The sequence below is a fragment of the Emys orbicularis genome, chromosome 16 (genome assembly GCF_028017835.1).
Source record: "Emys orbicularis isolate rEmyOrb1 chromosome 16, rEmyOrb1.hap1, whole genome shotgun sequence".
NCBI lineage: Eukaryota > Metazoa > Chordata > Testudines > Emydidae > Emys > Emys orbicularis.
The window spans coordinates 13,414,343-13,442,235 of NC_088698.1; the positions used below are offsets into that span (position 1 = coordinate 13,414,343).

General features: G+C 41.4%; 1 protein-coding gene across 1 annotated transcript in view; it reads right to left on the minus strand.

Annotated features, from left to right (window-relative positions):
- Positions 1–10,395: 10,395 nt before the first annotated feature.
- Positions 10,396–27,893, minus strand: part of CABIN1 (calcineurin binding protein 1) — a 198,284-nt gene continuing 180,786 nt past the window's right edge. Inside the window, exons 34-36 of the mRNA XM_065417969.1 lie at positions 14,285–14,449; positions 11,779–12,005; positions 10,396–11,233 (exon numbers count right to left, since the gene is read on the minus strand). Of these exons, the coding sequence (XP_065274041.1) occupies positions 11,090–11,233; positions 11,779–12,005; positions 14,285–14,449 (536 nt within the window). The 3' untranslated portion in view covers positions 10,396–11,089. The remainder of the gene's footprint in view (positions 11,234–11,778; positions 12,006–14,284; positions 14,450–27,893) is intronic.

The window sequence follows — 27,893 nt, forward strand, 5'->3', positions numbered from 1 at the left end:
CTGAACACATGGCAGCCCCATTGCTGGTCGTGCCTCACTCCACACAACTGTTAGTGTGTACAGGCATCTGTAAAAGCTATGTAGAGGTTGAGTAGAATCCAGAAGTTGCTGTTGTAGATTTGTAAGGATCACATCTATGTACTTTTTCAGCTGGCTTAACAAACACTTCTTGTCCTCTCACTTAAGGAGTCAATATACGTGCCCTAATTAGTCAACTTCTGAACTGAAGTCTTTGCTTCTTCCAGTATGTTTTCAATGTATATCTCTCTGATCTAAGTGTAGCTTCTATTGCTGGACAAAGGTCTACTACTGTTGTAGCGGATGCCTAGATAGCATTGTTTAATGACCAAAGTGGTTTCAACAGTAGACTTACAAGAGAGAGAATGGCAATAGTCTTCTCTGAACTTAGTACTAAAAGTAGTCCACCAGCCTCACTACTTAGATCTGGCCCGTCTCGGTGGATACTTTCCAAAGCCAATAATAATGGTTCCAGTAATTTTAAGACAACAGCCAAGGGTCGCTTATGAGAAAGCCAGCGGGTTTTCCCAGGTTGGACTCATTTGAACTTCAGTCCCAGGGTATCTTCTATTTTTTCCAAGACGTTCAGTCCTTTTGGACTCTTGCTGAAAAATAGAATATAATGAAGACATTACATTTATGGCTTTTTAAATGTCTTTTGCAGATTCTGCATCTCATACTAGTGCTAGTTGAAGTAAACGGCCTCTGTAGTAGGCACAGGAGAGATTAGGATTACACTTTTCTCTGAGCAAAGCTTGTACTCCACTATGTCTTCCAAAGAAGTTTGCAACTCCATCAAATGCACAGGCAGCCATCTCTTTTGGGTTCAATTTACAAGCATTTAACTCTTCTAAGATGTTGGTTGTCAGATGCAGCCAATGTTTTTTCTATAATCTGAACATGTAGAAATGGATCTACTGGCCTACCACTGACATCAAGATAACTTAATACTTGACACCCATATGCATCGGTGCATTCATCAGCCATGTATGCACATTTTCTGAATGCGGTGACAGAGTTCTTCACTTTTTCAACTGCTGAGTCTTTCCTGTTCCACTGCATGCTTCTAACCAGTCAATTGAGCTTCTTGCAAAACGATAGTGAGCATTTGTGGGTCTTGGTCAACTTCAGGATTAACAAGTGACCATGCACTTAACATTGGCCTCCAGTTTGTAGTGTGTGGTCCCTCTTGCTTAAATAGAAAGTATGATGCAACAGCCATGTTTGTTCTCATAAACTGTGTTGTGTCTCCAGCATTCTTAACAGCCTCATTGGCTAGGTCTACACTACAGCGGGGGTCCGACCTAAGATACGCAACTTCAGCTACGTGAATACCGTATTTTAGGTCGGCTTACCTGGCGGTGAGGACGCGGGAAAGTCGACTGCTGCCGCCGACTCCGCTGCCGCCTCTTGCCGAGGTGGATTTCCGGAGTCGACGGCAGAGCGATCAGGGATCGATTTTACCGCGTCTTCACTAGACGCGGTAAGTCGATCCCCGATAGACCGATTGCTACCCGCCGGATCGGCGGGTAGTGAAGACAAAGCCATTAAGTACTTCTAAAACTGGCTTTAACAGTGACTGGCTTATAAGGATTTCTGCATGTCAATGCAGTCCAAAGGCTTGGTGTTTTGCAGCCTTTTCACATAGGTTGTCAGCATTGGTTTGCTGATCAGTCTGGCAAACCAAGCTCTTCCACTTTTACTCAATAAATCCATGGTACACCCACATCTTGAATACTGCATGCAGTTTTAGTCACCCCAACTAAAAAAAGATGTATTGGAGTAGGAAAAAGTATAGAAAATGTCAACTAAAATTATTATGGGTATGGAACAGCTTTCATTTGAGGTGAGATTAAGACTGGGACTTTTCAGCTTGGAAAAGAGACGACTAAGAGGAGATATGATAGAGGTCTATAAAATCTTGACTGATATGGAGAAAGTGAATAAGGAAGTGTTATTTACTCCTTCTCATAACACAAGAACTAGGGGATCACCCAGTGAAATTAATAGATATCAGGTTTAAAACAAATAAAAGGAAAAGTATTTCTTCATACAACACACAGCCAACCTGTGGAACTTTTTGCCAGGGAATGTTGTGAAGGCCAAAACTATAACAGGGTTAAAAAAAAGAACTAGATACGTTCATGGATGATAGGTCCATCAATGGCTATTAGCAGGATGGGCAAGGATGCAACACCACAGCTCTGTTCGCCAGAAGCTGGGAGTGGCTGACGGGATGGATCACTTGATAATTGTTCTTTTCTGTTAATACCCTTTGAAGAACCTGGCATTGGCCACTGTCAGAAGACAGGATACTGGGCTATATGGACCATTGGTTTGACCCAGTATGGCCATTCTTATGTTCTTATGTAAAAAGTAATTATAATAAAAATGTTTAGTACAGAAACTCCCTAAGATAATGACCTCTCAAGATAGCGATAATGCGAGATAATGACCTTGGCAAATAATGCATTTTAAAAATCTTGGCCTACTAGGAAATGTGTATTTATATGTTTCCCAGTCACAAATCTAGCATTCTGGAGCAAAGTCACTAAAACATAGTCCAACAAACAAATGTTCCTTTGACGTACCCCCTCCCTTCTTCCTCCACTGCCCCCCACTCATAGTTGTTGTCCTTGGTCAATGGAGACCCAGAGTTCAGAGGTGCTTTCGCATGAGTTCACCTCCCACCCTGGGGGAGGGGGCGGGAGAAGGCACCTTACTCGTTCCTCCAGCCACTTGCTACGGCTACTTGCTCTGTCCACTCTTCGTCATGCCACTGTTCACTTCATCTCTCTGTCACCAATGGCCCTGCGCCATCACCTTCTGGTGCCACCTGCCACTGTGACCTCTTGAGTCTCTTGAGGTTCCACCAGCTCTCAGTTATTTCAGCTCTCAGTGGGAGAACCTCGCTGCTAGAGGAGGCTGGACTGTCTCTTTCACACAAACACTGTCCTGCAGCAGATCTAAGCACTTAGACCTGATTATCAGTGATTTCAGCTCTAGTGGTTGTGACGGGTTGGATCACAGAAACCCCCTTGGGAGCTGCCACCTGATGTGCAAAGACTACCCCTGCTTCTGTTTTCCCTGCCAGCTCAGGACTCCAGCACCCTGTCTTGCTGAATTAGACACTCCAGTCTGCTCCAACACAGGCCCAGGGTCTGAATCACTTGTCCCAAAGCTGCAAGTTTACCTGAAAACAGCTCACAGGAGTGTGCTTCTCTTTAGCACTCCGATGCCCAACTCCCAATGGGGTCTAAACCCAGATAAATCCGTTTTACCCTGTATAAAGCTTATGCAGGGCAAACTCATAAATTGTTCGCCCTCTATAACACTGATAGAGAGATATGCACAGTTGTTTGCTCCCTCAGGTATTAATACCTACTCTGAGTAAATTACTAAATAAAAAGTGATTTTATTAAATACAGACAGTAGGATTTAAGTGATTCCAAGTAGTAACAGACAGAACAAAGTAAGTCACCAAGCAAAATAAAATAAAATGTGCAAATCTATGTCTAATCAAACTGAATACAGATAATCTCACCCTCAGAGATGCTTCAGTAAGCTTTTTCTCAGACTGGACACCTTCCAGGCCTGGGCACAATTCTTTCCCCTGGTACAGCTCTTGTTGCAGCTCAGGTGATAGCTAGGGGATTCTTCATGATGGCTCCTCCCCCCCTCTGTTCTCTTCCACTCCTTTATATATCTTTTGCATAAGGCGGGAACCCTTTGTCCCTCTGGGTTTCCACCCCCCCTCACTGGAAAAGCACCAGGTTAAAGATGGATTCCAGTTCAGGTGACATGATCACATGTCACTGCAAGACTTCATTACTCACTTGCCAGCACACACCCATACAGGAAGACTCACAGGTAAACACAGCCATCTGCCGACAATGGGAGTCATCAAGATTCCAAACCATCCTTAATGGCCCACACTTTACATAATTACAATAGGCCCTCAGAGTTACATTTTATATTTCTAGTTTTAGATACAAGAGCGGTACATTTATACAAATCAGATGATCATACTCAGTAGATTATGAGCTTTGTAATGATACCTTACAAGAGACCTTTTGCACGAAGCATATCCCAGTTGCATTATATTCACTTATTGTCAAATTTTTATAAAACTATCCCAGTTACATTATATTCACTTATTATCATGTTTTTATAAAACCATATAGACTGCACGACGTCACAGTGGTTACTTAAACCAAAAAACTCTCAGTTGAGCCCTATCAGCTCTGTCTTTAAACAGGAGGGGGAAGGTCAAATAGTGCCTGTGACTTAGGCAGAGCCCACACCACCAAGCAAAACACCTGTCCCCACCCTCTCTCCCCCCACTGGGATCTGCCATCGAAAACCTTTGCTTAGCGAGTGCAGTTCAGTTGAGGGTGACCAGTGCTTAATTTATAATGAAAGAAGTGCCGGGGCTCAAGTAAGTATTTTACTTTCATAACTGATGTGGCAAGCCCAGTGGTCCGGGGCTATGAACTACCAAGCCAAATATGCCAGGGCTCAGACTTGGCAAAAATTAAGCACTGAGGGTGAACCCCTCAATCAGGATAGGCTATATACCACTCTGCTGCCCTTTACTCACACAATAAGGATACTATTTCATTACCCCCGCATTCAATCCTAAAGTGATTTGTCACTCAACACCAGCCAAAATTGATCACTTGGGTAACACAGCTCTGTCTGCTGGATACCTAGGCAGAGTAGGTGTTTCCATGTAAATACAGTCTGATCCTGAACACCTGGCTCATCACTAGTTGTCAGGGGAGAACTCATTCAGACTTTGTTTACCAATCAAAACGAATGCATCGACACTGTCAGAAAAAACAACAGCTGTGTGAGGAAGCTAGTCTTTGTTCATACTTCTCAAACCTATTATGCTTTTCCACCAGGTACAAGTATTTTATCACATACCGTATATGCTTTTGAAGTGTGTATTAATGTTTCAATTTCAATTCAAATTTCCAACCGACTAAATTGGCAACACTGCTTGATGTAACTAGTTGACTAGTAGGGGAATGTTGGGGAAATTTGGGGGAAGAGGGGACTGTAGGGAAATCCCTGCTGCAGACCCTCTCTTCTTGTCTAAACCCCTTATCTTCTCTAACGCTAGGCCTACATTACAATGTTAGGTTGACCCAGCTATGTCACACGGGTTGTGAAAAATCCATACCTGAGCGACATAGTGAAGTCGACCTAACCCCCAGAATTCTTCTGTCTACCTAGCTACTGCCATTCAGGGAGGTGGATTAACCACAATAATGGGAGAACTCCTCCTGTCACTGTAGTGAGTGTCTACACTGAAGTGCTACAGAGGCTGTAGGTAGGCTTACAGAATTCTTCCATCAACCTAGTGTTGTCCACGTCAGGGGTTAGGTTGTCTGAACTACAATGCTCAGAGGTGTGGATTTTTCACATCCCTGAGGAACGTAGCTAGGTTGACTTAACTTTTTAGTTTAGCCCTGGCCTTAGGGGATGTTTACACTACAAGCACTACAGCTGTAGTGATGCAGCTATGATGCTGTAGCGTAGACACTTGTAGCAGCAACCGAAGGGTATTTTCCCGCGCTATAATAAATCCACCCCCTCAAGAGGCGGTAGCTAGGTTGATGGAAGAATTCTTCCACTGACATAGCGGTGTCTACACTGGGGCTTAGGTCAGCTGAACTATGCTTCTCAAGGGTGTGAATTTTTCACACCCCTGAGCAACATAGCTAGATCAATTTAAGAGTTAGGTGTGGACTAGGCCTTAAGGTGTATGATGATCACCTACAGGACTAAGTAGGTGTATAGCTCTGCTCTGTGTATAGCCTTGCACAAATTGCCCAGGTGCATTAATAGGCTTTTCACCTTCCCCAGAATTGTCATCACCACTGCCAAAGGCAGCACACTGGACTTGACAGCTGACTGATCTGATCAAACACAGTGAATCCTATGTTCTATTCTCACCTGGCACCTCTTTGCTTCCACTGAGTCCAACCTGACCAAATTCAGATTCCTTACTGTAGCCACCACTTCTGCTGACAGACCTTCCTCATCCTTTCCTGGTCCTTTCCCTTGACAAGTCCCTTATCAAGTCTTGTTTCCTTTGGCTGCAAGAGACACATTTATGTCATTATCCATAGGACAGACTCTCACTCTGAATTGAAAACATCTGAACATACGAATACTTGATGTGACTAATGCAGACTTTTGCAGTATTACCTGATCCCACATTTTAACTGTGGAATAAAGTTTATTCACTTTTTTTAATTATATTTTTGAGACAGTGGAAGAACACCAGTAAGGAAATCAGTGCTTAGCATGCAAGTCTCAGTATGGCACAGGTCCAACCTGGGAGATAAGAATTTTTGCTGGTCTTGGATTATAAACTCTTTGGGCCAGGCACCGAGCCTGCACTCCACCCAACAGGATCCCAAATGTGGATTGGTGTCTCTAAGCGCTACGATATTAATATTAAATTATAATAATTATAGGTCAGTTATCTTTGCTGGTACAAAGAAACATACACTATGAGGGTGCAGGAACATTAGAAATCCTCAGAAATACTTCTAAACCTCAGACTCAAAATAGTAATTTTTCCCCTTTGCTCTGAGATGCTAAACTTATGTGATTATATAAGAGGTCTGTGTTTGTTCTTTTTTGTTCTGTTTTTAGATCAAAATACCCCTAAATTTGATGCTATCTATATTTGAGTGAAGTGAAACAATTGTGAATTTGCTCTTTTAAGAAATTACTGAGAGAATAACCAGGACAAAAAAACCTCTTTCATTAGGGATCCTGCTGGTTTTGGAAGACGCTTGTGCACTGAAATTGAAAATGCTGGTCTGACCTCCTTCGGCTGGTCACTTAGTGTACAACTGCTATGAATGTAACAAAGGCTAGCACAGAAGATCCAAGGAGACATGGGGAGCAGCTGCAAAGAAAGCTGTTACCACTTTGTTAGTTCAGTGTTATATATGGAGAATCATCTCCTGCTACATAGAAATAATGCATTTTGTCTGAAGTTTTGGAATCTTCTGTTAGCACCAGCCATTTTGCTGAAAAACGACACTGACACCAACAATATGTTTTACCAGGTAAACAAAATTTCATGTTTAAATGTTAAAGTTCTTCCTATAGTTAAAGCACAGAGGATGATGTAACAGTCCATTTTCTAATACAGTAGTGTTTTTAAATGACAAGAAGAGCTTCTTACTCCATGTGCTGAGTATAAAGAAAATTTTCCCTTTAAACTCACATTTGGCATCAGAGCTTCCTCCCTATGTTCCTTTACAATAAAGGGGGCTCTCACCAGCCTTTTTTTTCTTTTTTTGATAGTTGTTATTTATCTGGCACAATCTTATGAAGAAACCTGGGAACCTTTCCACAGATGTCAGAGGTGATGGTGGTCCAGCAGTTCCCCTAAAAAATGTATCATCACAGGCGGTAGATAAGTGAAGTTGCGCTACATGCCTACATTTGATATGCAAGTCTGAAGCTGGAAGTGATGTTAGCTTGATAATTATGTCTTATCTACACTGGGGATTTCAAGTCACCATAAAATATGATTTGCACCACCACAGCTTACCTCTGCTTGAAACTGAGGTAAACTACACCGAAGTAAGACTAATATCAGTTTTACCTGTCTAGTTTAGGGTTTTACATTGGTGCAGCTACTCCAGTGGCTATAACTGGAACAAATCCCACTTTATTGGACTTTACTAACTGGCCTCTCAAAAAAGGTGGTAATGAGGGCAAGTTACACTCTCTTGGTTTTTAAAAGAGTCGGGGTTCACTGTGTGGTCCCTTTTGTACATGGTTTAAAGCAAGCATGTCATACAAAATGCATCCTTTCTGGCATCTTTTGCCTCAGAACAAGCTGTACTGAGTTGAACAGTGACTGAATAATCACCACTTACAGAGACACGGTTTGGGGGATAAGGAAGGTATGTGGTTCCTTTGGCTGAAGTCAGCAGAAATACAATTATAAAAGATGGCCTGGAGTCTTGCCAGCACAGTATGTAGCCAGTAGCTGAAGACTGGTGCTTGGAGGAGGCAGTACATGTACCAAATCAGCATGAACTACCTTCATGCGTATAAAGAAGAAAGTCCTCAAGTCACTTGAGGGTAAGGGGAATTAAGCATCACAGATAAAAGGAAGGGAGAGAAGCAACTGAGAGCTTTCAATCCAGGCCAAATACACAGTACTGTAGACAAGAACAGAACACTGTGTTTCAAACTGATCTACAATATTCAACTTGCTTTGCTAACAGAAAATGGCAATTTCTAGCCTTGTTACACCCTTTCATGAGCACAAAAAAAGAACACATCTCGTAAAAAAGGAGGTGGGGTTGGAGTGAAAGAAAGACCCAGACATTTTAGAACATGTTGGAAAAATATGGAAAATATACCAGAAAAATGTCTAGCACCTTGGAATCCTCAGGAGAAATAAAGGTAAATATAATACTTTGCACTTACAAACTTAATTCTTTAAATAAAAGCGATGTTTTTGATTTATGCAGACAAAAATCATCATAGCCTAGGAACTAAATGTTTTTAAAACAAAATACCCAGATTAATTTTACTGAAAAATTGCAATATATATTGTATAAGGAATACAATGAAAATAGGCTGTCAAAAATCCAATCAAATCCTCAGTCTTGGTATAGTATCACCAAGCCCATGCTATATACATGGAGCCAAGAATCCAGATTATCTTAAACTTAACCACACATCTGAGAGTATATATTGACCAAAGACCTAAAGGGTCAAGTCCAATTGCTTGAATGAACATTGCATAGAATTACATGATCCATCGAAGTTTGGGTCTGAGGTCCATAATGTTCACTGTCTTCCATTTCTTGCGATGGACTGTACCACTCCTGTTGGGTGACCTCATGTTACGTAGAAACAGACACAGACCACAAGGTGTTAAAAAAAAACCCACCGACAACAACCCAGTCAGTTAATGTCTAAAAAATATAGCGTGCTATGCATTCAGTTTATAAAAACGAAGGCCAAATTAATGAACAAGACAGCACTGGATACTTTCCTCATTGAAAATGAATATATCTGCATTGCTTGTTCATTGATCCTAACAAATATTCTCTCTCTCTCTTAGATTCATGTAGATAATTTTGTAATTTCTGTTAACTAGACCTAGTTTCATCAGAATTTGTTGATGTCCTGATTGATGGACTTGTCCGTCAGTTTCCTAGTCATACTCTATTCAAACTAACCTCTGTGGTGGTAAAGTTTAGAACGATGGGTCTGAAATGCAAATTTTGGACCTGAACACTTCCAAAGTTTGTAACTATTTGAATTTGTTTTGACCTGGGCTCGTATCTGTTCAGGATTCATGTATAGAAACAAGTTCTTCCTCCTAACGAGAAAAAGTGATTGCTATGATAGTGTATGAATTTCAGTTTTGTACAGTTAAATACTCTTTCAATATGGCCATTGTCATCACTGGGCTATGTTCTCTTCCCTTATGTTATCCAAAGAGTGGACTGTGAGCTCTCTGAGGAAGGGACTGTCTTTTTGTTCTGTGTTTGTACAACGTCCAGCGCAATGGGGTCCTGGCCCATGAATAGGGCTCTTAGACGTTAAAATAATACAAATAATAATACCCCAGATATGTCATGAAAAAAATGTAGAATGGATTTTGTAGCAGAGCTCCCTATGGCTGCATGTTTGGCAACACTGCCTGAACTGGCCTTGGCCAGTTCTTGAGGAGATGGAGATGTGAGACCAGGTGTATTTAGATGGATTTGTGGCCAGTCTTTACAAAATAATGGATTTTTTCCCCCCTTGCATCCCTCCTCCTACCACAGAGGGCACCTTTTCCAGAATCATGGTAGGATGAACAGATATCCTGCCCTTTCCAACCAGCAGTTAAGAGAGGCAACCGTGAGTACATTTTTACTTTATTAGAAAAAATGTTTATACAAAGCTCTACACTGCACAAAAACACACCTCCCCCCAAACACAAAGAGCAATCTAACATGGCAAGCTGTATGCATATTATATATGTGGCATATATATATTTTTTGCATGGTTTGCATTCATTATTTTACAAAGTTAACATTCAGTAGAAAAAGATGCTGTTTGTTACCATTATTTTCCCATATAAATAACTGTGAGCAATCCCTCTTCAGATAGATAAAAAACACCTTTTCGTGTCATTCTGTAAAAAACAGACTGAAATGGTATTGAAATCTATAACATTCCCCAATACCACCATAAAAATAGCATCTAGCCCCTGGCCCAAAATGCTTGTCCAAGGCAATTAGAAGAGAAGGGACCATAAGACAATGCTGGAAGGTGTGTCTTCAGTCCAGTTCTTTGAGCCAACATTCAGGTAAATAATCTTTTATTGGACTTAACAGTAAGAGTGAAATGAGCACAAGTTGGGAGGGACAAAACTTCTGCCCACATTGGAAACCCAACTTCCTGGTAATCTGTCATCCGGCCAACTTCTGACATGTCCTGTGGCTGTGCCAAGAAGCCAAACACTCACCAATTCTCTCCAGAAGGCATGGGAAATCAATGATGCCAGGAGAAACCTTTGCTGGCTTGCCAACTTCTTCCCTCCACTCCCCTTTGCTGGAAACACAGAGCAGGAGGCTGGGCTGCTAAAATTATCTGGAGGAAAAGTCAACTAGGGGGAAATGCTAAAAGACAGCTAACGGGAAGCTTTAAAGAAAAAGCCACTGGAATGGCTCCCAAGGATCTGGTTTGGAGAAGCAAGAGCAAGTAGAAAGAAATGCCTGCAGCTCACAAGACTGGCTTTACTGGAGTTTAAGGGTGGTGTTTTGGTCCAGATGAATTAACTGGCTGGTGACCAATCATTCTTTCTGTCAAGTACCATGGTGGGTAGAATGGAGACGTTTTTGAAGGCAATACAGAGGCAGGGATGGTGGTGAAAATAATGGAGGTGAATGACACAATGCTGATGAAGATTAATTGGAGGATAATGCCAACAAAGAGCAAGATGTGCTGCCTGGCAGTGATGCTGACAACAAGAAGAATGGTTATACGGTTGGTGTTGTTGGTGATGACCACTGCAATCTATTCATATGTCCATGTAGTCATCATCTTCATCAGTATCACTCTCCAGTGAGGACTCTTGGCTTGAGGTTTCTAAGATCTCCAATGCTGGCTGACAAAGACTCTCCTTCTTTACATTGGCTGCAGACTGAGCAGACAAAATAGCAGACTGACCCAAAGAAAAAAGAAAAAAAAAAGAAATATATTGCTGAACAGTTAGAATAAACCCACGATCACAGGGCTCAAAGACAAATGTCTGCTATTCCTCAACATTCATGAGTCCCCTTATCTGTAAAACTTTGTTTGTCCCAGCTTGCGGCTCCATAATACTGAATCATCAGTAAGCTTCCCCACAGCCAGTACTCCTGAAGTTCTCTCTATAGCAAGACAGAGACTGGAACAGCTGGATATCCCACTCAGACTGTATTTCTACTTCGTCCTTTTTCATGACTACTGCTAGGACTGCAGTAGCTATGAACTCCTGCAACCACTGGGACCCTGATAGCTATGAGCTCACCTACAGCCTACACTTCACTAGTCCGTAAAGTAACTCCACTTGGGAAAAGCTAGGCCTCATACCACTCCCTGTACCATCTCCTGTGATGAGCTGGGGAAAGGAGCAGTTGTTCCAATGACATGAAAAATCTCATTTTAAAGGGAGAATTAAGGTAAAACCCAAACATGTCCTAAAAGTTATTCTTTTTCTTGAATTACCTTTAATTTTTGCTTTGTCTCTTCTGAAATGCTGCCCTTTGGAGAAAGTAAGGTTGGTGTTGGTGGGGTGACAGTGATCTCAGGTGGGAATTTGGTGATAGATGAAGGGATAAAAAGCTTTGGCATGGTGGGCAGAATGCGGGTTTTTACTCGGGTGCTATCTGCCTTGTTCTGCTGGCTTCCCAAGGACTGTGAATTGGAACTGACTTCTGGCTTGGAACTGGAGGCTGAGGAGAAAAGAATCAGGAAAAGAATTTTAGTGGTTTTCCATGCTTACATATGTCAAAGAATGGAAAACAATATCGTAGTTTAAAAAAAATCATCTGAAAAAATATATTTCACGGCAAAGATTTTTGTATGAAGACTCAGAAATGGAAAAAGAAATGGAAGAGCAGGAGGAGATGCAAGTGGTAGAAAACGATTCAGGATTCTGCAGTTCATGCTCTAGGTAACAGCAAAAAGGCAGTGACAATTCTTAAGAGATACAATATCTCAAACTTTCCTTGAAAAGCACAATACTTGGCAAATGTAATCTTGCCCCACTCACATCCATTCAAGATGCCACTGCAAAGTTAGTTTTCCTAGACCATCACTTTGACTGGGTCACTCCTCTCTTTGAAGCCCTCCACAGGCTCCTTCTTCTCTACTGCATCAAACTTAAGCTGCCTGTCAAGACCACTCTCATGGTCTACCCCGTCCAACCTATCATCTCTCATTCACTGTTGAGGTGTTGACTCCCACCTCAGATGAGCCAGTGGTGCCAGCATCCATTGTCTGCTTGTTCAAACAAGCACCTTATTCCATTTTGCCCCTTCCGCTTAGAAGGAGCTCCCTGTAAACATCTGCACAGCTACATTATCTTCCTGTCTCACTGTTTCTTTGTACTCTCCCCATCTGTCTTGTTTGTATCCAGCTGTTGTCTTGTCTTACACTTAGACTGTAAGCTCTTTGGAGTACAGACTATCTTTTTGTTGTGTGCTTGCACAGCACCTAGGCACTATAGGGCCCTGGTCTATGATTAGAGCTCCTAGGAGCTACAGTAATACAAATTAAAAATAATATTTCTGTAATAATGATCAGTACAAGACATTGTCTCTTAGTTGACCTACTTAGTCCATAGAGAGGAGAGAGACCGCAAGAGAGATTTCTCAGCCATACTGTTACTCTTTCTATATGGGACTATGACAAAAAACACTCCAACAAAAAACAACCAACCAATAAAATCAAATTATGCAAGCCTGATCCACGATGTGAGCCTCTGTAAGAGGTACAATAACAAGAGGTACTACAACTTCCTGCTCTTCAAACTAAACACTTTCAGTTCTAGAAACCTGTAAGAGGCTGAGCAGTTTTATTGGGATTAGGCAGGGCTATTTAATCAGAGCCAAATGGAACTCCCAATTATGAAGGCCTGCCAGGAAAGCAGACACATCACCACCTATAAAACGATGTAAAACTGAATTTGGTGTGTCCTTAATACTACAGAGGAACATCAGATCTGCCACTCTCAATCCGACCTGAGGTCCTTCTATATCATAGTATCTTGTCTCCAAGTGTGGACAGTGCCAGATGCTTCAGAGGAAGGTTCAAGAAACACAGCAGAAGGCAAATGCAGGATAATCTGCTTCCCATGTAGGTATCATCTTATTATTTATATTTGTATTACTATAACACCTAGGAGCCCTGATCATGAACCAGGACCCCAAAGTGCTTGGTGCTGTACAAACACAGAACAAGAAGTCAGTCCTTACCCCAATCCCTATCAGTTAGAGAGACAGGCTTAAGCCCTGAAGCATGAGGCTTTATATTCCTTCCAAAACCTTTTTTTTTTTAAAAAGCATTAACTGTTATAACTATGAATATTCTTGTTATCCACATAAATGTCCAATCGCTCTTTGAATCTTGCTGAAAATCTTTTTCCATGAGGCAGGTACTCCAGCAGTTTAATTAGAAGAGAAGAGTCATGGACAAAATAAAGGTAATAAATGTGAATTTCCAATTTTGCTTTCAAACTGTGTCCAATTTATCTGGGACAGTGGAGGAATCCTCTGTTAGGAAAGTGCCTAATTGAAGCAGTGACAAAGGGACTGGACATGTTAACAGCTCCTCTGGATTTGGTATACTGCAGATCTTAGGTGACCTCAGTAAGCTTTTTATTTTTTAAACTGACTATTACTTTAAAAGCAGCATAGACTACAGAGTAAGGGCCAGGTACAATGGTGCTTTTTGTTTGGCTATGCTGCCACTGCTATTCAGCATGCAAGTCATATGCCAAAGAGAATTACCAATGAAGAATTATAAGGCATTTCTCCAGGAAGCTGGGCCATTGCCATGAATGTCTGTAAAATCTGGAAGACCGAAGGCATGGAGAGAAGGCTGGAGAAAGCATATCCCTTGGTGGGTACAAGATTGCTACAGATGGATTTATTGCTCATTAAAACAAACTTTCAGAAATGAAACCAAAAGAAAGTCCATTCAGCTTCTATGGAGCACGAAACATTCTTACCTTGGGTACAGCCATGTCCTGAGCTTGTGCTGGTCACTGATTCCACTTGCCAGCGTGCAGCCTCAGGCGACGGAGCAACAGTAGCCATTTTCATCTGCTGGCAAAGTCGGGACTCTTGCTGCTGAAATCCAAGCCCTTCCAAAGGTCCTTCCAGCTCCTCCTCCTCTTCATTAACGAAAGATAATTCACAGATAAGAAAGGGATCAGAAAATCTCTTAAATTCTAATTATTTTGTGTGTATTTTATAACTGGTGGGCATTTCGTTACTCTGCCACTATTCAACCACAGCATGATTGAAATTAAATACTGGCAATTTAAAGTGGCAACATTACAATTCTGACACTTGGTACCATCAATTAAAGCACAGATTTTCATGAAACCTTTAAAAACATAGCATTTTTAAAAGTTGGATGGAACACTCTGTGATAAATAATTCTTGCATATGCAAAGGCGCATCCATGTGCCAAGTGAATTCCCTAAATGTGTATATGTGATCACCAACTTTTGAGACCTGGGGATTGGAACTCCTGTCATAAGCACTATTACACAGACAATGCAGAAGTAGAATAGTTGGCTGGAGTGCCATGCCAGCACTGATCCAAGAGATATGTGTCTGATTATTGGTGACAAAAGATAAATACTATATTTAAAACCTCCTTAAAGCAAGCTATAAGGTTATTTATTATGAGTGCCAAGACACAGTGGAAGCAGCAGCTTGGCTTATCCTACTTGGAGACAAAGAATTATCTACTGTAGTTTTACTAATGCGTTTTTTAAATTAACGCATTGTGAAATTCCCAGATTCTGGCATTCAAAAGGATATACACGTACAGCTCAAATCCTTATAGTGTGGGTACTGGTTTGCACACTCTCTTTCTCTCTACCCCACCCCCCCACATACCCATGCTAATTTATATTAGAAAAATATTTAACTGAATGCAATTTTCATAGATTCCAAGGCCAGGACTGCATGTTTTATATGAGTAGTATAATTTTCACTGACTACCATAAGATCCTAATCATAGTCCTTTCTGGAAAGGACAGGCTGAAATAACTGTTAGCTTTCTTAGATTCACTAACTGATAACAATGCTTACTACCCAAGGAATATATATTTCAGCTTGCCATCATTTCTGGAGAAAACATAGACTCATAGACTTTAAGGTCAGAAGGGACCAATATGGTCATCTAGTCTGACCTCCCGCATGATGCAGGCCACAAAAGCTGACCCACCCACACAGAATCTTCCAGCCTGCGACCCCTGCCCTATGCTGCGGAGGAAGGCGAAAAACCTCCAGGGCCTCTGCCAATCTACCCTGGAGGAAAATTCCTTCCCGACCCCAAATATGGCGATCAGCAGAACCCCGAGCATACAGGCAAGATTCTACAGCCGGACCCTCATTTTTGCAATGAGAAAACCACTTTTCCATCTCCATCCAACGTAGCTAAGATCTCACCATCTGTTACTCTGAGGTTCTGCTGCTTGATTCTTGCCTTTGCAGCAGGAGTTTGAAAGGAAGGTTTTATGGCTGAAGAACCTGCCAACTCTATTAAAAGGAATATCTAGCTAACCTGGGATTCCTGATCTAGGTAGAATTATTTAATGAGTTACATTTCCTAAATTTCTTGAACACAGTTTGTGAGAATAAGTTTACCAAGCCAGGTGGTGTGAAAATATTGCACTTGCAAATGTTAATTGGTTATCAAAAAAGAAACGTCACCTAAACGGATGCCTGCTACCTTGGATTCGCTCTACACCAGGTGTAAGTGTGGTTTAACAATAAGCAAGAGTACCAGAGGCTGTGTACCAAAAGAACAACAGCCCTGAAGTGGACTGAAGACAGGATGAATGCCCTATATGCTGCTGGCCTTTGAGGATATGTTCTAGGCTAGACACTCTAGACTTCCAGAATCAAATGACTGCAAAAAAATTCTTCTGACTCTGAGGTAGAGAGGAAGGAACATCACACCTCCCCAAAAGAGAAGCAGGAGAACAATGACGATTTTGGGGGATTATCCTGTACAACAGCCATGCTATCAAATTCCACCTTGCTGCTGCAACATCTCAGATGACAGATTTTAAGAATTTGGGATAAGCATAAAGTGGTCTTTATTCACCTAGGTTTGCCATCTACTGTTACTTTCATTAGATAAAATACTAAATATGAGTGTGCTGTAAATCCTGTAACTAAACTGTAACCTAAGAAGAAATCACATGTAACTGACTGCTAAGCCATATCAGGGGCTTAATAATTCAGCAACTAATTAAAGTTTACCACTCATTCACATTAAAAGCTGTGATTTCTGTTATTGCTTAATGACTGAATACTTATCCTTTTTTGCTGATTATTTGCTTTATTTGATTATAAGGTATTTCATTGTTTGGACTGATTTGCTATATTTTGATTCTAACTAGATTGTGTCACATGACCTGATTGATTGGGTCTTCTGAGCAATCAAATTTTAGCCTAATGCTGCTAGCTTGAAATATACATAGTCTATCCGTGTACCTGTCCCATATTCAATAATTTGCTTTATTAATTTCTTTTGAATTTGTCTTGTATATCTAGTTTTACAGAGTAAGATTAGATTTCACTTGAATAAAATTAGATTTAATTTGCCAGCTCCCTTTCACTCTTAAGAGAATACAAATGAAAGGACATAAATCTGATAACTCTAAATATGAATTTGTATTGAGACCTTTCTGGAAACAGCGACTGTTAATATAATATCGTAATGAATGCTCCAGACTACCAGAACGAGGAGCCAATGTCAAGTTAATCAATCAATAACTCTACTCTCAGAGGTGTTAAATGCCCAGTGACTGAATTATGCCCCTATATTGGCTGAGACTCTTTATTCTCTTGTGACTATGATGTTTTGTGCCACGGTTACTTGAGAGCAACATCTTTTTTTCCTAAGTTTAAAAACTGAATTTACAAACAAAATACCAAAAAAATTCACTTAACCTGTGGTCTCACTGCACACAGATGTGTACACATACATATTCAAATGTCCCTGTCATAATTTGTACCAATGACACTTCAATATAATGGGAAGTTATTCACTACATTTCTTCTCCTTGAACAGACAGAAAAAGCAAGAGACTGAAGGATAAACAAAAAAAGACACACGCAATTCAATTTTCTCCTATCCATCTAAAACAGGTTCTGAAGAAAATATCCCGATACTTGCCTTTGTGGAAGACACTGTTACAGCCCCGACAAACATAATGTCCTAGTTCTGCTTATAAAAACTTTCCCCAGGGAGGCAAGGACTCCACTAAGTCATGAGCTACAATATTCTGCATCAGCACAACAGCACAAGGAAATCGATACAGCACAGTCTAGAGGTGTTCAGAAGCTCATTTTTAGTCCTATTCAACTAGATCTTTCTATATCACACAGTACTGGTACGAGCCTGGTACATTTTCAAACGTTAGTTCTACAAATCCAGCTTCAAAATAAAATCAGTTTTTGAAGACATTAAGAGGAGATGCAATAGCCACCAGTCCCTGGGCAGAAGATGGGACAGATACAGTACTTCAGAGATTTATTTGGCACTCAAACACTATAGTGCAACTTGCAAACTGTAAGCACAAAGGGAAAACACAGATTTGCAACATAGAAAATTTATGTTAATATTTAAATAGAAAAGTTCATGTCTGTCTGAGCAAAATGGAGCTGAATAAGAGAAAATTTTAGCGTACCCCTTCCCAACAGCTCTCTATTATACATAATATAACATACACAATAGAAAGAGGCACATCATACCTTTCAACATCTCCCTGCTTTAGTGAGGAAGAAACAAGCTGAAAACAATTCAGTGCAACAACCTACTCCAGCTTTCCTCTCCAACCTCTTTCCACTTGTTGCCAGGGTAACCAGTGTTTGCAGATGCCTATAGCGGGCGCCTGGGTTCATGACTTCATTATAGTTAATATTCTCTTTCACTGCCTCTCTTTATACAGAGAACACATTATATACATATATACACAACTGTAGATATATATATTATAGACTTCCAGCGAGCATCATATATACAAATATGACACATTATTTTGCTAATCTAACATGTATACAATGAAAAAATGGCAAATATTCTCCCTGCATTTTACACATGAACAGAAAGTTTACAAGCAGAGGGGCTGTAAGTGATAAACTGCTGCTCTGCTCTCCTTGTGCTCTGTACAGTGTCATTTGATTTCCTTGTACCGTCAGGTATTACAAGAGACCAACATTATGATGTTAATGTTTTAATCAAAATCAAACACCTGCCTTTATTTATTGACAAAAACTGACAAAACAAACTGGATAATGAGACTAACACCTTAAGCAGATGCTTTCCAGCTGTTCAAGGAGGCAACTATTAATACATACACACAAAGACATATTAAGGACTAAAAGAGAGGGAGAGAAAGAGCAAAATATCATCTCATCATAGGAAAGATGAAAGAACTGAGCTCTGAACTCAAACTCCAAAACAGATTCAGACCTGGGTTTCCAAAAGGCATGACTGGGGGAAACCATGGCCCAAAGTATCAAGTGCTTAAGTGGACAATACAAAAAACCCTACAAGTATTGTGTTATGAGAGGAAACACTAGGAAATATACTACTATTAAGTAGTCCTATAGTACTTTTACATCATAAAAACACTTTAGACACAGTGAAGACCCAATTCTGCAATCTTTACTTGTACTGAATAGTACTCATATGATTAGACTCGGTGACCTCAATGGGTTTAATTGCATGTAAGTACTACTCTCCGCTCGAGCACAGGGTTACAGAATCAAACCTTAATTCACCATGCAAGGTAGGTAAGTATTGCTATCCCTATTTTTCAGATGGGGCATAGACATGGGGACAAATGCTCTGCTCTGAACTCCACGCCCCCATTTCTCCCTCCCCCCCCCCTTTTTAAAGTGATCAGTGAGCCTTCAAAGCGCTGTGCTAGTGCTTAAGGCCATGCACAGGATAGAAAAGCTTTCTGCATCCTGCCTACCCTCAGCCTGAAGAGAGGAGAGCTCCATGCCTATAAAAGGGAGAAGAGTTAAGTGCTCCACAGAGAGTTAAGGAACATGTCCAAGACCAGACAGCAAATAAGTCACAGAGGTAGGATTAGCATTTTGGTATTTCTGGCTGACAGTATTGTGCTTAGTTTAGTCTATGCTGCTTCTCTAAAGGGAACAATATTGTACCTGCAGGGAAATGGATTAGATGACTTAATATGGCTTTTGTATCTCTAGGATTCTAGGTCTTTAGCATGAAGACCCACTTAAATACACAGAGTGGAGAAAGTTATATTGGAACAGATGAAGAGAAAAAAAAAGGTAGAGCGTGGAAGTTAGAAGAGGGCTTAAAAACATTGTGACCGATATCAGTGCACAAACTGTGACAAGAATTACAAGTAATGAGTATTTGAATGGAAGTGCAGCATGCAAGAAACTAGATACAACAATGAAGCACAAAGCCACAGTGATAAAAATTCCTTTCAGAGAAACCTGGAAGAAGGTAAAGTTTTGGAACAAAGTTCTGTGATATGATTAAATGCAAGATGCTCAGATACCATGGTGAAGAGAATACTGCACTCTAATGGAAAGGTGAGAGTATCTATATCTAGGTCTATGAATACTTAAACCCCAGATGCACATGGGGGAAGGTGAAACCCTAACAAAAGAATGTTTTGTTCCCAAAATCCTTTTTCTTTTATTAAACTTTTAAATCTGTTTCTAAATATTTGTTGAAGACTAAAGTTTGGTGTCCAGTTCCATGATTTTTTTTACAGTGCCATTTAAAAAACAGTAAGCTAATTGATTTTAGTGTCTTAACATCTGACTCAGCAGTAGTTAATAACTTGGAGAGAACAACATTGTACACAGCACTACTAGAGTACAGCAGCAGTTTTTCATTTGTAGTCCATGGCTGGTGAATTTTATGTACGTTAATCTGTGGGACAGGTCCATCAATGGCTATTAGCCAGGATGGGTAGGGATGGTGTCCCTAGCCTCTATTTGCCAGAAGCTGGGATTGGGTGACAGGGGATGGATCACTTGATGATTATCTGTTCCGTTCATTCCCTCTGGGGCACCTGGCATTGGCCACTGTTGGAAGACAGGATACTGGGCTAGATGGACCTTTGGTCTGACCCAGAATGGCCATTATGTTCTTATGTTGTTTGAATGTAATAGCTGCCTGGAAAAAGCCATAAGTCTCTCCCTTCTCTGACAATATTTAATCCTTTCTTGTCCCCGAGCCAAATAAACATAGTAGAGGTTAGTGAAAGCTGCCATTAGATTGGTGAGTGGTTAAAAAAAAGTTTTAAAGCATTGTATAAATAAGTTATGCAATAGCAGTGGAGTAGATTTTCAGCTGGGCCTCTATTCAGCCTTAACTTGGGTTAATGGGAGCACTTGCAGGTGATAACACCTACTAAAATTTCTATCACTTGCATGTGCACAGTTGTTATTTCGTTTGCAATAGTATAACAGCAACGTGCATGCAAGAGTTAGCATTTGCACTCAAAAACACCATTGACCTTAATGGATTTTCTGGGTGCAATTACTAACATTTCAATTAACCAGGGTGTTACACCATTTAAAGGGTGCATGCAAAGATTAGTGTCCATGCATGTTTGCAATTTTGCACACAAAAAAGAGGTGGCCAACAACTGAAAATCTAGCCCATAGTATAAATCTGAAATGTATGTATAGTCAAAAGTCCATATGCAATGTCTCACTATCCACTCCTCTTAGGTGGTCACCCTGTCTCAGCAAGATACATCCCAATATCTTTATCACAATTTGGTATACTGTAGGTCTATCTTTGTTGCTTTAATTGTATGTATACATGTACATAACAGATCTCATACACAGGTTTAACTCTATCAAGGGATTCTGGAGACAGAGTTTGTAATATATATCATACAAGTGGAATTCAAATGGTAGCCATCAGAAAAAGAAAGACAGTAAAGCTACTACATGGACTGAAATGTTTTTGGCATTAATGTATCATGCTAGCTGGCTAATTCACCTGCTGTACTCCAAATAGGTATATCGTGAGGAGGAGGAGGGAGAGAACGTATCCAATCAAGTGATCAGCTTGTGCTGTCTGAATGTGAGGCAAGAGGGAATTAAGAGATCCTTCACAAACAGGAAAAACCCCACTGACATTCAAAAGTGAGGTTGTTCTCAGAGTGCACCTGTGGTGAAGAGAAGAAAAAAAACCTGCATGAAAGGCATGGATCTTAATGGATGAGACAAAGGGAAGTGAGTATACCAAGGCCAAGCTTAGGAGGTGGCTGCAGCAAGAGATTAGAAAGAGTAAACACAGACTACTTGTGACTGGCTCAGGCTAGGTCTACACTACAGCGGGGGTCCGACCTAAGATACGCAACTTCAGCTACGTGAATACCGTAGCTGAAGTTGCGTATTTTAGGTCGGCTTACCTGGCTGTGAGGACGGGGGAAAGTCGACCGCTGCCGCGCTGCCGCCGACTCCGCTGCCGCCTCTTGCCGTGGTGGATTTCCGGAGTCGACGGCAGAGCGATCAGAGATCGATTTTATCGCGTCTTCACTAGACGCGGTAAGTCGATCCCCGATAGACCGATTGCTACCCGCCGGATCGGCGGGTAGTGAAGACGTAGCCTCAGAAACTGCCTGGTTTATTCCTACTAGCAAATCCATCCACTGTAAAATCTCACCTTGGAATATACAACAACTAACAGATACCACATTGCTTGCCCTATTTCAGAAAACCTTGTGAAAAATGGAGATGAAAGCTTGGGAAAAACAGGAAAGGGTCAAGAGAAAAAAGGGAAATAAGGGAGGGAGAGATGGAAAATGGAAATGAGGGGGACAAGACAACAAAGAAAAAAAGACATAAGGATTTATAAAAATAGAAGGATTTAAGATGAGATTACCTACAAAACTGAAACTCACTCCGGGAAGAGATCTGGTTAACCACGAACCTCAGCAGCTTCAGAATGAAATGCCAAACCCATCTCTTTGGTCGAGCTTACCCAAAATAACATCACATTTTAAAAAAAGAAATAAAGGAAAAAATGTTCCTAAAAACCAGAAGGCATGCAAGAAAAATGATTTTTTAAAAACGTGATGCTGTGGGAAGGCTTAGGTTTTGCATTTCACTCAGAAGGAAGACAAGGATTCATGGTCATACTGGTTCTCTTCCAGGAGCAAGTTTCAGTTTTTTGGGCCAATCACCGAGAAAGCTCCATCTTCTTTGCAACCAGGTACCATTCTTAGGTCTGACCGTTCCATTTTCCAGTGGAACATAGCTGTCAATGGAGATCATTGATCACACAGGGTTAGGAAGTCCCCAAGTTAACTCGGTCCAGTCCCAAAGATGGCTTTGAAGACAAGGACTGAAACCTTGAATTTAATTCAGCATTCAGAGAAGAGAATGAGAAATGGGGTCATGTGATCTTGGCATTCTGCATTGGAGAGCAGATGGACTGCTATGCTCTGAACTAAAAGTAGCTTTTACAAAGGTTGGCATTTTGTCCCCGGGTACAGAAAAATTACAATAAGCAAACCCAGAAGTTGCTGTGGATCACGGTGGCTAAGTCCAAACAAAACAGAAGGGGGTCCCATCTAATCAGCCATAGATGGAAAAGGGGGATTTTGGGTGGCGGTAGCTATTCAGGTATTCAAAAACAGTGAGGAGAGTCAAGGTGAACACTTACACTATGTACTGTATTAATATGAAGGCAGATGCCCTCAATGGAAGATAAGGTTAAGAGAGTTTGTGAGTTCACTGAAGTACTTCCCACTCCATTTCCATCACCTCAGTCTTTTCAGGCTTCGGCTTCAATCAACTGCTCTGCATCCAATTGCTGAACTCAACCAAGCTCAGGACAGCTGGGAGACTGTGCTATTTGTATCTGATGTGAAGGCGATGTAGAGCTGGGTGTCTTCTGTAAACATCTGGCATTTTAGTCCATGCTGATTCACAATCTCTCCTTCTTGCTTTATATAGATTTGTATTGAAAAAAGATATGACAAATGGAGGTGGGATCTCTCCGAGAACTCTGGAGATGGAAGAGCAAGTGCCCATTGTGACTCTCTGGGTACTGTCTCAGAGGTGTAAGTGAAACCATCTTAGCACGATCCTGTTAGATCTCTGAAGTGGGGAAGCAAAATTCCACACCCTGCCACATTAAATCCTGTATTAACATGTGTCAAAGACTTCCTATCCTACAAGGGGAGGGATAGCTCAGTGGTTTGAGCATTGGCCTGCTAAACCCAGGGTTGTGAGTTCAATCCTTGAGGGGGTCACCTATGGATCTGGGGCAAAATCAGTACTTGGTCCTGCTAGTGAAGGCAGGGGGCTGGACTTCCAGTTCTAGGAGATAAGTATATCTCCATATATTATTATAACCGCCTTTATTTTGAGCTTCTGCTCTTGAGTTCACTATTCCTGCCTGTGATGGGGCACCCGCCCCACACTGGCTCTGCGAGGGTTAAAATCAGCCTAGTGAGGCTGAGCAGCAGGCAGCCAAAGGTGTGGCTGCAGGGGAAACAGCCAATTAGGGTGGAGGCTGGACCAGCTAATCAGGACCCAGCCAGCCCATATAAAAGGAAGCTGCAGACCAGCACAAGAGAGTCTACTGCAGGGAGAAAACTGGCTTCCTAGAGGGCTCCTGGCAGGCTGCCAGGATTTACCGGCTCGAGGCCCTGGGAAGAGGGCAAAGGAGCTGGAGCCAGAGGCAGGAGCAGAAGGAACTGAGGCTACAGGAAAGTGGCCCAGGGAATAGAGACAGTGGGCTGGAAGGAAGAGGCAGCAGAAAGCTTCTGTTTGCAGGGTCCCCCCCCAATAGCTGCTGAAGGAGCGGCCCAGCTGTGGACTGCTGAGCCGCTGCAAGGAGTGGCTGGACTCTTGTTGGAGGAGTCCCCCGGAAAGGGGGGGAGGAGGAATAGGATGGTGACACGGCCAGAAGGCTGTGCCATGAAGCAGACGCCAAGAGAAAGGAGTTGTAACGGGTCTGCAGGCGGAAGCAGGGATGGGATAGCCACCACCACCCAAGGGTGCACCTGCTGGGACTGAGCTAATTCCCGAAACGCCCAGCAGGTGGTGCCAGTGTGGTGGGTGACCCTGTGACACTGCCCATTATTTCTTATGCTAAATCAAATCTAGTGCCAGTTCCTTCTCTATAGCTATGATCGTATTGTCACTCAACCTCCTGGGCCCTACGCAGCCTTCTTCAACCATCACTACATCTCATTTACTATATTTCAACAGATAGGGTTATAAAGCTTAGGTACTTTCAGAATGATCACTACATTCTTAACTTGTTCCGTTGTGTCCAAGCACTGCAAATATCTGGGATCAAAGCAGGATATTTACCCAGTATGTATGTTGCAATACTTAGACATTACAGAAAGAACTATGGATGGAGCATTTGTCTTAACTCTGAATTTCCTAGTTTTGGAAGGGTTATGTCACAGCTTCAATATTTGATAAAAATCTGTTTTGCATGTGAGTAAAAGGGTCATTTACAAGTTTCAAGAAGAATGCATCATGGCAAACTGAAACAATTTCATGTATTTGGAAGTCAAAAGTGATAATGATCTGTACCACTGAGTACCATCACCATAACAGGCAGTAGCTAAGGTAGAGGTAAAAATAAGGCAACTGAAGGCAGGTAATTAAATCTTAGGTTTCAGAGTAGCAGCCGTGTTAGTCTGTATCCGCAAAAATAACAGGAGTACTTGTGGCACCTTAGAGACTAACAAATTTATTATGCAAGGCACTGCATTTAGCCGTATGGAGTGGAAATCCATCAACTTTTCAAATTTGTTAGTCTCTAAGGTGCCACAAGTACTCCTGTTATTTTTGCGGATACAGACTAACACGGCTGCTACTCTGAAACCTGTCATTATGCAAGGCACTGCATTTAGCCGTATGGAGTGGAAATCCATCAACTTTTTAAATTTGTTAGTCTCTAAGGTGCCACAAGTACTCCTGTTATTTTTTAATTAAATCTTAAAGTCCTCAGTGCATTCTGCTGTAGTCTCACCAGGGGGACCCAGCTCTCCTCCACATACTGTACTGTGATTCCTTTGTGAAGGAATGGAGACCAGAATACAATGTCAGTGATCTGCTGCTGCTCCTGGGAAGGGGTGTGTGTGGGAGGGAGGAAGGGACAGACAGGGAGGGCAGAAGGCATGTCAAAATAATTATAATAAAACAGCAGATTTTCACCAGTTAAAATCTTAACCTTATATTTTAATGCCCTTTAAAAATCTCAGCATTTATTTAGCGGGGCAGGACCCCATTTCCCCCTCCCTCCATTTTATATGCAGATCTAGTGCAATACTGGTTTCAAGCAGAGTCATCCTCACTTCTGAATAAATCCAGATGTGGAAATCCTCTCTTGCTATCCTGTACCTCCTTGCCTGGACCCATGTTAGTGTTTTCCTTCTAATAATCATCACTGGATTAAGAAATGGGGAAAAAAAGGGAGACCATCTGGGGAAAAAACAACCATACTAGTAAGATTTTCAGAGCGATGGAATAGTACAGCTATTGGAATTGTGTGACAGAGCTGGAGAGGGTTTATCCTACTTGACCTATTTTACAGCTCTCCCCTGAGTCAATTCTATGCCGAGCTAAGAAGGCTGGCAGCCCCATGTGAATTTATACCTAAATGTAGGAAGTTTCCATGCTGTCATTAGCACCTGGTCATTGGACTTCATCGTGCTGTAGTTTCTGTACTGGTTGCTGTATACCAGTTGCAAGATCCCATTAAAATGTTTACATGGGGAATGACTGGCAGAACACCAACACTGCTTGGAAAACTGTTGTGTAATTCCTTTATGAAGTCATGAGGAATTACAGTAGTTAATACTTGGGGACAGGAAATCCTCTGAGATGGACAAACAGACATGGTGGGGGTATGAAAGTGGCAATTAAAAGGAAAGGCAGGAAGGGGAAAAGGTGAAAAATAAAAAGATTACTTGAAAAATGAGGCAGAGGAGAGACTTTACATAGAAAAGGAGAAATAACAGCAGAAAAGAGCAAAAAGAAAGGGTAAAACTTATGAATTTAGCAATCATTGTTTAAAAAGTGGGGGTGTGGCTAGGGGAAGAGTAGAAAGAAAAAAGAAGCAAAGGACAGAGCAGTAATTGGTGTCTCTCTCAGCTAGAGAAACGACCTGTCAGGTGGGTCTGAGATCCAGACAGCCGGAAACGATACATGCACTCAGCACTGAAATGAGAGCTGTACAGAGAAAGCCTCTTGATCTTCAGACAGGAGACTTCAGGGCAATAATTTTGGCAGCTAACCCACCCCTCTCCCACCACCGGAAGATGTGCAGAAACCATGAAAGAAGCCATCAGAAGCCTCACAAATCCCTGAAAGGCCTAGAGAGTCAAAAGATTAAAATAAATGTTCCAGCCACTGCAGGATGGCCTGGAAAATTAGATAGAGGAAAGTATGTCAGAAATGCTTATGAGTTTTACGTGTAAAGCAATGGCACATGGGAGCTCTAACCTGCATTGTCATTCCTACCTCTCTGCTCAGTGAGAGCACAACTTTAAAAGGCAGAGGTTTCATTTTTTTCCTCCTCCAAGGATGGACCTGAATTATTCTCTGTTGAACAAGCCTGGAAAGACATCCCACGATAATACCATATAATTCCATTTCTGGACAAATCTGACTGCAACCTTCTCTCCCTCCCACAACAGGATTTGTGGAGAAGGAATGTGAGGTGATTATAATGTGACTATTAGTGGCGGATGTTAAATTTCAATTTCATCCTGTACTCTCTGGGAGATTAGCTCGTTGGGAAAATTGATTTCTCCCTGGTTTGCTCTTTGTTGCTGATGTATTCAGAAGATTATGTGCATTTAGCTGCCAAGGCTGATTACATAAGGAAAAAAATCATGTCTAGTAGGTGTGTGCGCATAAACTATACAAAGATACTCAGTCACAAAGCTAAATTTCTTTCAAACAAACCAGTTTGAGACTAGCTCATGAAGTATTGATGATGACTGTTAATGAGTAAGCCTCCAATACGTTGGCACTACCTTAACACTACTCTGATTTGCTCCCTTCTACAGTGCCTGGATGGATATATGAAGTTTCATTCTTAACAGTAAACATACCAGGCTTGTGTAGATTTGTCTCTGGCTTTTAATATTATCTGAAAATAGTTTGATTATTTTCTTTATACAGACAGGGGCCAAGTCACTTCTGAAAAAGGGATTTAGGCACTTTTGACCATTGTGCCCATAATGTAAATATTAATTTGTGAAATATTTATCTACAAACTACAATTTTGATTATCTGAATGCAAGAGAGGACTAAATTTTGGATAACTGGAAATTTTCAGTGTAATTAACAGACATCAAAGACATGATCTTGTTTCAGATGATAATTTTGGGTAATTGAGGATGCATTGTATATATTTCATATAAAAGTCACATACCTTCAGGGCCAGATTGTGCCTTTAAGGCACAATCCCACATTGGGGGTATCTGTATAGCTGGAGGGGGCTAGGCTGTTAACAAAAGCCACAGGAAGAATTGTGGTTGATTCAAACAGAATTCCTCCTGGGGCTCCACAGCGTACACTACAGCAAGAATTCTGCCA